The 14,124-nt window shown below is 48.1% G+C and overlaps 1 protein-coding gene across 1 annotated transcript; it reads right to left on the reverse strand.

The window, feature by feature from the left end:
- Positions 1-1,991: 1,991 nt before the first annotated feature.
- On the reverse strand, positions 1,992-5,818 carry RAX (retina and anterior neural fold homeobox; the record flags this gene model as incomplete). Its single annotated transcript, XM_080920421.1, has 3 exons — positions 1,992-2,471; positions 5,037-5,284; positions 5,530-5,818. The coding sequence occupies 3 exons, from the start codon at positions 5,816-5,818 to the stop codon at positions 1,992-1,994; spliced, it is 1,017 nt and encodes a 338-aa protein (XP_080776547.1).
- Between the last annotated feature and the right edge of the window lie 8,306 nt (positions 5,819-14,124).

Raw genomic sequence — 14,124 nt, forward strand, 5'->3', positions numbered from 1 at the left:
GGTGATCTCAAAGCACAGTTAAAAACCCTTGCTGAGTGAGCCCTGCTGGGTTCCCTGAGTCTGGGCTGGAAGGGTTTGGGAACAACAGACACGGGACAGGGGACACTCATGGGAGTATCTAAGGAAAGTGAGAGAGGGTGAGGTCACAGGTATCCAGGAGTGAGGTAAGTAGGGGGGCTTAGCAAGTGCATTCAGCTTGAACTAGTGAAGCTAAATATCCTTGGAACGAGCTGTTCCTATTAAAATTGTGGCCTAGGCCTGTGAGATGTCTCAGTGGGTAGAGGTGCTAGCAGGAAGGTCTATTGATCTAGGCCTCTGCCTGGATCCCACAAGGAGGTTCTTTGACCATACACATGGTGGCATAAGTACACCTGAGCTTACATATACACTTAATTACCCAAAATAATAACTATGATTTAAACCTGGCCACTGGGAAGAAGATAGGCCAAACTGACAAACTGACACATAATCCATTCTATAAGTCTTTTGTTCCCCTCTTGCTTAGAGATAATCACTTGGCATACTCCATTTTCCCCAGCAAAATTCTAGTAAGAAAACAAAGATGCTATTCTCTACATCTTGAGAGAGTAACTTAAGTTTTCGCTAGAATTCTTAGTGTATATCTGGAAGCCCTGGCCCTGGCTATGTGTGTAGAACTCTCAAGGCCTACAGGGTAAGAACTAGACCCTGGATTACATTCTTCTGCCTCCAAGTAGTTAACTTGGAGTAGGTTTCTGCAATCAAGGGTATTCTAGCAGAAGGCCACAGGGGTGGCAATGGCCTTGTTCTTGATAAAGGAGGATCTGCACAGAGATCCTGTTCACCTTTCACATCCCCTGGTGAGGTAGGGTCCATTTAGAAGAAAGAAGGAAACTGAAGAACCCTACAATACGCTGAGGACCCCAGGACAGCAGCTAATGGGAATTGAACCTCCAAGCCACAAGGTCCTGGGCCTGAAAGAGATACAACAGGTTAAAAGGGCAGTGTAGCCCAGGAGGGAATCTGGACTTAGTGAGACCTTGGGAGCAGCTTCAGATGGCTGAGGCAGGGGCCTTTCTTTCCTGCTCCACAGCAGACTCCACCAAACCTAATATTTAAAATATGCCAGCATAGGGGAACCCGCCTTCCCAGTGTCACAGATAAATCCCTGACTCCTGCTTTCCAGCATCCTGGGAGCTAGCAGAACTCTGTCTGGGGGTCTGGGGGGGTGCAGAGTAAATTAGGGAGGCAAGAGGAGAGTCTCTTCAGACAATCCTCGAATTAATATTACCACTTTGGGCAAGGACTGGCGACAGGGTGGTGACTAGCAGTGATCTGAGAGAGTCTTGGGGCAAGGCCACTGGAAAGGGAGACGTCTGGGGGTCCTTAGAAGGTGATTCCTAAGAGTTCAGAGTAGCAAGGGGCGCTGGCTATTAAGTAACAAATAAACGCAAGCTTAAAAAAAATGCAGATCTCCCTTGCTGAACTCACACAAGGCAGGCAGCACCCAGAAGGCGGATTCTCCCCTGCAACAGTTTTCCCCAGAATTTACAGGAGCTCCCCGTGCAACACTCAGCATTCCCAGACTCACCAGGTCCAAGAGAGAGCTCTCCCAGATCCCTACCTTAACCCTCACGCTGGAGCCGATGAGCACACTTAGCCGGGCAGCAAACAAATCTTTAATTTTCCTCCAAAATACTTTACACTAACTTTACAAACAATCTCTTCAACTCTATTTTTCTCAGTCCCCATTCCTTTCATCGAGAACATCCCAGGTCAGATCCTTGGTCCCTCCTGACGGCAGGCGCTGATGCGTACGGGAGCGTTGGGGCCGGCGAGACCCTCAGCTTGTCCCTCTAGCAGCGAGGCTGAAGTCCCGCTGCCTCAAGTTTGGCCTTTCTCGAAGAATCCGAAGTAGGCACGAGTGTCCCACCCAAGGCCGGCCCGCGGCTCGCAGCAGTGCGGCCACCCGGCTGGGTACTCGCAGGGCTCACAGCAACTCCGCAGCGCCTCTAGAGGGCTTGCCAGGGCTTCCCGATGGCCTGGATGTGCTCTTTGGCCTTCAGGCGCAGCGCAGCGATGCTGCTGTTGCGTGGGTACGCCTCTTCCAGCGAGAACTTGTCCCCGAAGGCAGGCGCGCACGGGTACGCGGGCGGTGGCCCGAGTTGCTGCAGACCCCCCAGGGGCGTGGAGTTCAGGAAGGGTGGTGGCGGCGTGTAGCTGGCCGGGAGACCCTGCCCCGGCGGCCCGAAACCTGGCAGGCTCTGCAGCGCTGTGGCGCCTCCGCCAGGCAGCGGTGGCCCGAGCCACGGCTCCAGCGGCAGAGCGCTCCCCGGAGGTCCGCTGCCGCTGCCCGGGCCACCCAGCGGAGCCAGTGCGGAGGAAGGCGGGGAGCGGCTGAAGGAGAGGAGGGGCGAGTCCTGTAGCTTCATGGACGACACTTCTAGTTTCTCCTGACGCCTCCACTTAGCACGTCGGTTCTGGAACCACACCTGCCAGAAGAAGCCGCAGACACCTTCAGGCTGTGGCGAAGGTGGAGTGAAGTCCTCACCCTGAGCTGGCCCGATTCTCCCTCTCCACCGATGTAACAAATAACCTCGGGACTGTCAGAAGGGCCCAGATGGGCTCAGAAGTTCCTTTACTCGCTCAGTCTCTCCCCGGTTTACCCTACTCCTTCCTTTTAAAAATACTCTCCTTTCTGTCGCCATTCTCTCTGTCTCCCAGGTCTCTTTCTTTGTCACGCCCAACTCCTCCAAGACATCCCAGTTGCCCTGTATCTTTCACTCTTGATTTTGGTGATGTCTGTTTCAACCCTTAACAGTGAGCAGACACCCCATCAGGGGAAAGAGACCAGCGAATTTAATTCCGTGGCTAGACTGGCCAGACCGCAGGATTTTAAAGGCAGGTTCTCAGGACCGTTTGGTTGGTGCCCCCCCCCCCCTACACTTTAGTTTGAGATCTTGCTTTGGCTCTGCGTGGTGTAGCTCTCAGTTGCTGCTTCAGAGACTCTGTGTTTTATCTGCCCCTTTTCTTTATTATTATAAACACCGGTATACTACTTAGCGGCTCGCATGTTAATATGCTGCTGTATTCAGCAGGCTTCTTTGGCCTCATGTGTGAAGCCCCAGTCGCTTCTCTGATAATATCTCAGCTTCATTTAATTGAAACCTCTTTAGTATTTCTGAGGTTCCTATAAATTACTTTCCAAAATTACAATTGTTCAAGTGGATTATTATGTCTATGTTTGCATTATAGAATTTTGCCGTTTCCCCTGGTACATTGGCTCACTGTTATGTATAAGGGGCATCCTTTACATTTTTTTTTCACACAGGGAAAACTTCCTCTTCCCACGGACATTATGGTTTCTTGCACTGGAACCTTTACTACTAACTTGAGAAGAGTGTGAGGAAAGATGCTTTACTGCCAAGTTCCTCTCAACTACAAAACAGGTTCGGCGTCTTTTAGTGGAGAGTGTGAAAGAATTCTAGACAGACTGCTATCCTCGGGCTTGCATTTATGAAGGAAAAGTAGCTGCGTGGACCAGTGAGGAAAGTGAATTCGATAGAAATAAAGGAGCAGAGGAGGCGGGAACCCAGCACTGGAGTGGAGAAGGGCCAAGTATGTGTGACCCTTGACTTAGGAAGAAAAAGAGAACAAAATATAATTATCTCCACACAAGGCACCAGCCATCAGGGAATATCAGAAATCTGCTGAGCGGAGAGAAAGAGAAACTCTCCTGCCCTGGATCCAATTTTTAGGGCTGTGTGGCTGAAGATCAGGAGAGCTGGCTTCCTACCCCTCTCCTTCTGTCCTTAATTTTATAGGAGACCCCCCCCCCCCGTCCCCATCCCAACATCTGATGGTGATCTACTTATGTGGAAAATAAGCTTTTTATCGGTCACAGGAAAACTACAGACCCTGCTCTCAGGAATCCCCTAAGTTAGTGGACAAAAACGGTCTAACAAGACGGACAGGCAAGCTTGGTGCAAAGAGAGCCCCTGGCAGCTGTGTCTGCTGCGGGTCTGTAGGACACGGGGGGCGGGGGGGGGGAGGGTGGCACGCACAAAGCCTTGTCTCAATCTTCCTTTAGGATTTCTTCCCGCTCTCTAACCTGTCTCTGGACAGCGGGTGTTGACCTTTCCAACTTTTATTGAAATCCGTAGATTTACAGTCCAGAACCAGAAGAAACCCGGTTTGGAAATTAATTCCAAACCACACTAGGGAGGTCTGGATCTATAGCATGCTGTTTACTTCTTACTTCTAATCGAACCTACACAAAAAGACAACAGACAGGAGCTTCTCTCCCTTTACTCTAAAGATACAGCTATATAAATGCCCAAAGCCGGATCTCTACTGCCTGGAAATCCAGCTAAGACACCCTCCCCCCGCGCCGTTAGTCCAGCTCTCGGATGCATTGAATTCGTTCTCACTGTCTCCCTCCTTCTCAGGCCCCTGTAAGCACCCTCAGTTTGGAAGTCCTCCCAGATTTTTCACAGATGACTAGCAAATATTTTAATGGTCGGGGATTAAAGAAATTCAGCTCTAATTAAAGCGAAAACCCCGTCACGATAAAAAGGAAAGGCCGATGTAAAAGGAAGAAAAAGTCACTTTCTTGAATCCATCTAAAAATTTAACCGGCGGCTTACAAGGGAAGAGAGCTTTCATTTTTGAACAGCGTACGCAGTTGGTGACAGTGGTGGCAGCTAGGGCTTCAGTCCAGTATCCCTCCCCGCCTCTTGCGCTAATACTTGCGCTACATGTTTTCCGTTCCCCCTGCGTTCAACACCCCCTGCAATTCCTTTTCGGCCGCATCTAATAAGCAGCCAACCTCTTCATCAGCCAAGCAATTCTCAAGTCCTCTAAAAGTCGGGAGTCCCCTACTCCATAGGGGGACGTTTTACTGAACAAGACTGTTCAAAGGGTGGTTCATGGGGCAGGGGAGGGATGTCTAAGACAATCCTGGACTCCGGGCTAGCCACAGAAGGAAGTAACGCACTAAATAATTGCTGTTCAGCCTAGGGACCCCCAAGTTCCTGTCCGTCAATTCAAGAGCTTACCTGGACCCGAACCTCGGGTAGGTTAACTTTGCCGGCCAACTCTTCGCGGCTGTACACGTCGGGGTAGTGGGACTTCTCGAAGGCGCGCTCCAGCTCGTGCAGTTGATAGGTGGTGAACGTCGTGCGGTTGCGACGGTGCTTCTTCTTGGGAGGTTCCTCCTCTGACAGCTTCGTGTCCCCTGCTGCTGGCCCAACCGGCAGTCCTGGGCTCGGCCGTGCCTCTCCTTGCTCCTTGGGGTAGCAGGTAGCTGGGGCAGCGAGGCCCCAAGCGGTCAGTGACACTCATTGCGGAGGCGAAGCTGCCTCTCCACGACCCTAGGCGACCCGGTGGCGCCTGAGCTGGGTCCGCGATGGGGATCCTACGTGGGGTCCCTAAGATTTCTCTATTCTTAAGTCGGGCAGACCCCAAACCCGCTGACCTAAAGGTAAAGGAGGAGGAGCTCGTGTCTCGCTGAACGCCCCCAAAGGCTTTGCAGCCTCGCTGCTCACTCACCTTCGTACTCCGGGAGGAGCCCCGGGGCTGCTGATGGGGAAGACTCGGAGCCTCCGGCTGGCGCCTTGGGGCAAGCGGGCCGCGCTCCCAACCTGGGATCCCGCTCTTTCGAGGCCCTGGAGCTCCTCTCTGCAGGAAAGGTGTCTAGGATCCCGTCTTCCTTGGTAAAGCCCAGGATGGCTTCAATACTGTGCAAACGCGACGTGCTCCCTCCCGGGTTGCGGAGCAGGTGACCAGCAAGCGAGAAGCTCCCGTCGGCCATGGCTGGCGGGCAGCCCGGCAGGTGCATGGGGAGGCGGGAGTGTACTTAGCAAACCGGAGCTTGATGCTCGTCTCCACCCAACACCCCCCCCCCCACCCCAAGTGTGCACTTCTACAGCGTGAGCAAATGGATGAGTCCGTCCAAAGCTAAGCTCAGCGGGCAACCGGCTTGGGCAACCGCTCAGGAGCTGGGCGAGCTTTGGGTCAGTAGCCAACCGGACCGCTGCAGCCGCTGAAAGTTTGGCCTCGGGGCAGCTGGAGCTTTGGCGCTAAAGGCCTGCAGTGATCTAGTCTGGGACTCCTCCCTCTCTCCAGACCCAGCCCTTTCCCGCTGTCCCTCCCCCTACAGAGGGCAGGTTTCCCCCCTGATCAGCCTAGAGTCCTAGGCGGGTCACTCTAGCCAGCGCCCTGAAGATGTTCCTTCATCTGGTATCTTGATCCGTTTCAACTCCACAAACATTTTCCAGGCACCAGGAGTGGCAAGTTTGACAAGAAGGGCCTCCTTTCCACCCCAGGACGAGCTTCCCTGGGGCAGTTTCCAGGGTTCACTTCTCCCCTTTCTGTTTTCACCCGTCCTCTCTTGCCTACTTTCTCCCAGTGCCTTGCCTGCCTCCATCTTCAGGTTCTAGGAAGGTCCAAGATCAGCAGAAGGCCTTCCAGCTATCCCTGTTCGATGGAAATTGGTCACAAGCCTTCCTGTTTGAATCTTCCCCTCATTTCTAAACCTATGCTTCTGTGCTTTGCTGTCCTAGACTTCAGGTTTCCTTTGTCTGTGTTTTTACTTCTCTTTGTACCCTCAGAAATGGTGGCGGGACGGTCCGTGCCCACAGAACCAATGGCCTCAAATATGAGAGTTCCCAGGACTCTCAGAACACACACAAAAGTTCCTTTCATGAGCTATCTTGAAGGGTTGGGATCCTTAACTGAATCACAGTGATGAACAACCCTGGTCTTCTCCCACTTCCACAAGCCAGGCAGACGACTCAAAACTGCTGGGTAGGGACGTTTGCCTGGGGTTTGCCTGGAGAGAAGGTTCTAGCGCATCCCCAGAGTCAGCGCCCTAATCCGCTTGAGTTCCTTCCCCGTTGAGGGCCCCTTGAGGCTTGCTTGACCCAGAGTGACTCAAAAGGCTCAGCAGAAAGAAGATTTGTAGCAGCCTCACCGCCGATAGCAACTGTAAGCACTGCACCCCTCAAAGCTGAGGTTTACAGTCCCGTCCCGATGAATCCCGCTTCGCTGAAGTTTTAGTCTGAACCGGCTACTGCAGACGCCCCTGATGAGCTGAGGCCCCACGTTCCCCAATTCTGCCTTTCTCAGATTTCCTCCAAGACAGACTTCTTTCTCTTTACGTTCTTTGTTCCTTCTTCAGGACCAACACTATCAGACAAGTCCCACAGAACCCACAGAGTGGCTTTGAGGAGATAATTGCCAGGCTGTGAGGAATGACGAACGAATATATAGTGCAGATCAGTTGATAGTGGGTTGAAAACTGAAGTCTGGCTCAGCTCAGAAAGTTTGAGTTTGAAGAAAATCCTGATAGGGTTGAAGATGCCTCTTAGGGTGGAGGAGCATTTAGTAATATTTAATCCCCAGAACCTGTGAACATCAATCACAGTGCAAAAATAATCTAACTTCATGAAAACAACACTTTGGAGTTTTCAAACCCTGTACATTTTTCCTACGATGGGATCCTAGACATCCTGTGAGCGGACAGGGCAGGTCTTTCCAGAAGAGAAAATGATGCTCAACGGGAGACGTCATCCAATGGAAGCAGGGGCAGGACCAGAACTCATCTCATTATCTCAAGGCTTCCTCTAGCTTGTGGTTATTATTGCAGTGTGAAGTTTTTAATTGAATCAAAGAGCCTCCTGGCTTGCAGCCCATCTTTGATCCCTTGCCAGAGCCCCTGAATCTTGCATCTCTTAGGCAGAGGGGGTAACCACTTAGTTCAGGTCGAAATGAGATCCCAATGGTCTTTGAGCAGCCAGTCCTGTAGGATTGAAGCCTTGGGGGAGGCTCCAGAAGAACAGGTGAAGGCAAGGATCCTGCAAATGCCTAGTGGCACCCTAGAGGGTCTTCCCAGCTGAGTAGGTAGCTGAGGTGCTGAGGCAGAGGTCAGCTGCCAGAATAATTCATTGGTATTTGTAATTTCCCTTTGGACAGAATGCGTTTTCTGTACACCTCCCCCACAGCAAATCTATCTCTGCAGTGGAAGAGCAAAGTAGCAGCAACTCTTAAGCTACCCCACAAGCTGTTGAGGGGCTCCTCTCTTCTCTATCCAAAGTTAATTCCTGCTGGAACTGCCGGGCTCTATACATAGCTCCAGGTGAGGTGAGCTTTTATTTACTGTTTATTGGAGTCCCTGGAGAAAGGCAGGAAGGACTTCAACAGCCCCGATGAGGCCTGAGGGCTGGGGCCTGCCTTTGTGTGGAACATAAAGAGCCAGTCAGGACCATTGTGGGCACAGTGGAGGGTACTCCAAGCAGTCAGCTGGGGGCCATTGTTAGGAGCTAATCTACATGTGTATTTCCCCAGAACTCGATTAGAGAAAATGAATGGACAGACATGTCCCTAATTCCCCTAGCTGGAGCCCTGTTTTCCAGCAGTTAAGCTAGTTCATAATCAGCTCTGCCTTAGCAAAAGTGGGGAGCCTGGCTTCTGAACTCCCTTTGTTTAATTCATTGATTCATTGGATGGATCAGAGAAAGCTCCTTCTCTGCCCCCACCTGTGGATGACCTGGGTCCCAGTACTGCTGTGTTCATCTTGATGGTGTTCAGAGACAGATAGCATTGGTAGGTGTTGGGGGGAGGCATGTGCAGTGGGTCGGGTACCAAGTGGATATTATTCTTGGGTGTATGTGTAGGGTCCGCTTTCTGGAAGTACCCAGAGAGATGGGCCTCTGTAGGTGGGGACAGGAAAAGGTCACCAGAGAATTGGGTCCATTCTGCCCCATCTCCACTAACTTTCTCTCTCAGCACTGTTGTGTGTTTGAGTTTGTTCTTAATCAAATAGTGTGTGCAAAGCCAACTCAATCAATCACCTGCATGCAGATTGCTTCTTCAGGAGATGGATTTAATCCTAGAACATCCCAGTCTCTGCCATACACTATTCTGGGAACACCTCTTCTCACTAATACATGTCCAGGGATGGCAACTTTACTCTAGCTTTACCCAAAGCAGAATAGAACTTAGGCTGTCATTAAACACACACACACACACACACACACACACACACACACGAGAGAGAGAGAGAGAGAGAGAGAGAGAGAGAGAGAGAGAGAGAGAGAAAGAGAGAGAGAGAGAGAGAGAGAGAGAGAGAGAGAGGAGGGGAGGGAGGGAGGGAGGGAAGAGAAAGAGAGGGAGAGAGAGAAAGAGAGATCAACAAATTCAGTGGAAGATCTAAAGTATATATATGATAAGAGTTATTGTTCGTTGAATACTAAATATAGCAGACTTATGCTGTAAACTTTTGAGTAATTTACATGGATTAACTTAGTTCCAACAATAGCCCTATTGGGTAGACACCTTTTTAAAAATCCATTTTACAGAGAAGGAAGTAGAGTCACAGAAAGTACAGAATTTATGTTCATTATCACAGACTTTATCCCAGGTGGGACAAAAACCTAAACTCAGGTGTCTTACCCAGTGGTGAGTCTAGCACCCACATGCACTGCCTTCTGATGGGGTGTGTGTATTTTTGTGCTGGCTGAGAAAACTAGTAGTATGGTAGTTAGGATGAGCATGGCCTTCCATAGACTTATATAATATATCTGCATACTTTGTCCCCAGTTAGCCCAAGTTGTTCTTAAAAGGAGGTGTGGCTTTCTTGGAAGAGATGTATCACTGGATATGCACTTTGAGGTTTCAAAAGGTTCAGTCAAACTTAGCAACATCACTCACAACAGTTATGGTTCTGGACTCATGAAGGATACATGATAAAAGAGGTTGTGGAGTCTTTCTCTGTGGTTAACAGACTCTGAGGTTGGGAGAAGTGTGGCAAGGCAGGCCCTGAAGGAAGGATCTGCACCGGCAAAAGGTGCCAAGGAGCTGCTGCATGGAGTTGAAAGCGAAGCCCCGAACTGCATTGGAGACTCCAACATGTTTGACATGGGCTTCACTCAGGAAGTGGAATCAGTCTGAGAGAGCTGTATCTCATGAGTAGCAAACTGGAAGAGCAGAGCTAGCTACGTCCGTCAACAGGAGACATAGCTCCATAGGATTTGCAGTTTACTGGGCTGGGTTTCAGTCTTGCTTTGATTCAGCATTTCCTCCCTATATCCCCATTCCTCCCATTTCTCCCTCTTAGAATGGTAACGTACATTCTGTGCTGTTATATACAGACTGAAGGTATATAGTTTGGTTTTTGCTTTTACTAGGCTGCCTTAACTCTCAGAAGGGACTTTGGACTTCTGAATAATGTTAAGACTGCAAACAACTATGGGGACTTTTGAAATTGGTTTAACTGCACTTTACATTGTGATATGAGCACAATTCTATGGGACCAAGGTGTGAAATTAGAGGTTTGAATGATAATGTCTCCCACAGGTTCATATATATGAATACTAGATCCCCAGTTAGTAGGAACATCTGGGAAGGGTTAAGCCATGTTGAAAGAGCCATTTCAGTGGAGGCAGGCATTTGAGTCTCAGGGCTCTCCCTCTGCCTCCCACCTTTGTAGCATGATACAATGTTTCAGCTGTTCTTTGCCCTAACATCATGGACTCTCACCTTCAAAACCATAAGCCAAATAAATTCTTTCAATTATAAGTTGCCTTTGTCATGGTGTTTTATCACAGAGATGCAAAAGTAACTAAGACAAGAAGGTAAAACAAGAAAATTGGGAGTCGGGGAATATGTAAATACTATACTTTAGAGAAATGTGGGCGTGAGGAAGATGTGGTGGTTAATCTACAAGTTCTAGGCATTTTAAATGATGGCAGATCCGATTTGAAATAACAAAGTACTCCATTCAACTTCCCAATACTATGTCTCAAGAAGTTTAGTGAATTCTTCTTGTCCCTAGGTTTCAATATCACTCTCATTGGGTTGAAACACATATTTTTAAGCATCTAAAATATTTCTAAATATTTGCTTTGAATGTCAGAAGTCTCCACAGGGGTGGAGTAACCTCATCAAAATGTTTATAGCAAGAATATTTTAAAATTTGGACCCCTTTTTTCCAATCTAGAAAAGTTGCATGTACATAGTGAGATAACTTGAGACAAACCCCAAGTCTAATCAGGAAATTCATAAACATGTTTTGAACATAATCCCGAAGGTAATAGAGTAGTTTAAGTGTGCCTATGTATTGGCTGCAATTTGTCACTTGTGACCTCAAGTTGGCAGTCAGAAAGTTTTAGGTTTTACAAATTTTCACATTTCAGATTAAGTTAGTATTCTATCATATACTATATGACAAGTCCAGATCATGAGCTATATTAGCTGTGTGCTTCCAAGTTCAGATCAGTGAGTTTGTTAAGTGTACAGTAAGTAGAAGAACAAACACTAAGTATTAGATAGAGATAGGCAGGAGACAGCAAACCATCATCAAATCAGGAGCTTACAGCATCAGACAGAGTCTTAGGGCTTCTATTGCTGTGAAGAGACATCATGACCACAGCAACTTTTATAAAGGAAAACGTTTGATTGGGGATAGCTTACAATTCAGAGGCTTAGTCTATTATCATTCTGCTGGGAAGCATGGTAGCATGCATGCATGCAGATATGGTGCTGGAGAGTCAACTGAGAGCTCTACATGGGGATCCACAGGGAGCAGGAAGAGAAAGAGACACTGGGCTTGGCTTGAGCTTCTGAACCATCAAAGCCAACTCCCACTGATACACTTTCTCCAACAAGGTCACACCCACTCCAACAAGACCACACCTACTCCAATAAGGCCACACCCACTCAAACAAGACCACACCTACTCCAATAAGGCCACACCCACTCAAACAAGACCACACCTACTAGTAGTGCCTCTCCCTATAGGCCTATGGAGGCCATTTTCATTGAAACAACCACACAATAGAGACACTGGAGTAGTCTCCCCGACCATGTGAGACCCCAAATAATTTAAAATAATCAAATCAGGGTTTACAAACATCCAGCAGAAATTAACTAATAAGTGAATATTCTTGGCTACTTTGAGGAGTGTCTGACCTTTGTATAAGAGGTAAACATGCTTCCAATATATAAGTTAACCACTCACTGTTCCAACCTGCGCACTCTTTATTCATATTTCCAGAGTCAATGAAAAGTTGGCATGAGGACACTGAAATGAATAATGACCCCATTGCATAATTGTTCCCAAATTATCATGAGCCAATGAGGAGAAGAGCCTCATGGAGGCATTTCTGGTTCACGCAGGGGCCCTGTATACAGAATGGAGAGGAACAGAGTTCATTTAACCTCAAAGCAAAGAGCAATCGGCAGCCTAGTGCTTTCCAGAGGAGGTAACACCCTTATTTCAAACACTTCCTTTAAGCAAAAATAAGGACTACAAGGGCTCTGCAGAGCATCTGGCAAGAGGGAGGAACCTGTTTTTCTCAGGACTTTCCATGGCTTCCTGGTCATTCCAGAACCAAGATCACTTAGAACTAGTATCTCATCACATCCCTGTATTTTAGGACACACTATGTGGGTGGCTTGTTGTGCAGAAGGGACATTCCTGTGATTCTCTTGCTCTATTCTTTCACATCTGGCCCCTTCCCTTTTAGACATGGAAACAAAATGATTTACCAAGGTGTCAGAACATCGTTGTTAAGTCAGACAAGGACACTCCAGACTAGCAGGCTCTCCAGGAATTCTTCTGGGCTCCACACCTGCTGCAGAACCCTTGGGTCTCACTGGGACATCTCATGATTGTATGGAGGGCATGTCTGTATTGAGTCCCCACAGTATACATCTGCTGTGCAAACATATAATTCTCCACACCACACCCCAGTTATTTACCTACCCAATTGTTTTGGTCCTGAGCGTGCTTTTATAATTTATGTAAGGCCAAGAAGTGTCTATGTAATAAAAGGAAAATTCTCCCAGCAATATGCTCACATGACATTGGTATGTTAAAACCAGCACATGCTGTCCAGTGAGAGCTGGAGTCAGGACTTTTTCCAGCTCAGATGTCACATTTGTTGTTCGAAAGAGGTATAGTAGGAGCATTTTCATAACAGAAATTGGCAAACATTCAAATTTGGGGTGTTCCACCATTTGGTAGCTCCTGTTCCCCTAAAGAATGAAGATATCTATTAATATCAGTCTCAAAACTATAACACTAGCTTGGTCTACTGGATATGAATGTTCACCTTTCTAAAAATGCAATCAGACTATCTCAGAGGGCGTAAAGAAAAGGGAGGTGTTTGAATGCTTAGCACAGCAATGGACCTCTGGGGGCTGCTGGGAGTAAAGCTACACTAAGATGATTCTTCTTTGCTTGTTTTCTAATTAAACTAATTGAATTCAGAGTGTCTGGGGGAAGCACTAGAGACATTTATCTTGAGGGGATGATGATCTCCAAGCTCAGCAATCCTCTTAGAGCACTAAGGAGGTAAATCCGAGGACACCCGCCCCTGGTGCAGCAGCCCCAGGCACACCTAAGCCTGTGTTTGCCTGTGTTTTTTGTCTTCCCTTCTCATTTCAGGAAGCCTGCTCCACTCTCGGCCATGCCTGGATCCCTACACTCAAATGAGCACTCGCAGACTCCTCCCCCTCCCGCCCCCTCCCGGGCTCCATTTTCAAATGGGGAGTCTAACACATTCTATCGTTTATCATTCTATTTATTTTATCAGTTAAATTTGAAGAGTGAAGAGTCGGGTCATAGCCATGCTCTGACACATTGGGTACGGGCCTGTCATGGACACAAACATTCAAACATCAGGACTGTCTTTTACTGGAATTACACACCAAGTATACCATTTCAGCCCTTTTAAGTATGTAATTCATTGGCATGAAGTACACCCACATTGTCATGCAACCACCCCCACTTTCCACCTGCAGAACTTTTCCATTTTCCCCAATTCTGAGCCCACGACATATAACAACAGCTTGCTATCCTCTCAGCCCATTGCCCAGCAATGACCATCTTACCTTCTGCCTCTATAATTTGACTTCTCTAAGTACATCCTGCTAGAGGGATTATACAATATTTGTCTTTTTGTACTTGTTTTATTTCACCCAAATGTCTTAGATGTTTAGCTGTACTGTGAGACATACCAGAATCAACTTATTTTCGAAAAGCGAGATAGTATGATTTCTCACTGTTTGTACATAAGGCATCTTCCTTCTCTGCTTACCCACTGGTAGACAGACACTTGTGTTGCTTTCATCTTTGGGCTG

The sequence above is a fragment of the Micromys minutus genome (genome assembly GCF_963924665.1).
Source record: "Micromys minutus genome assembly, chromosome: 8".
NCBI classification, from domain to species: domain Eukaryota; kingdom Metazoa; phylum Chordata; class Mammalia; order Rodentia; family Muridae; genus Micromys; species Micromys minutus.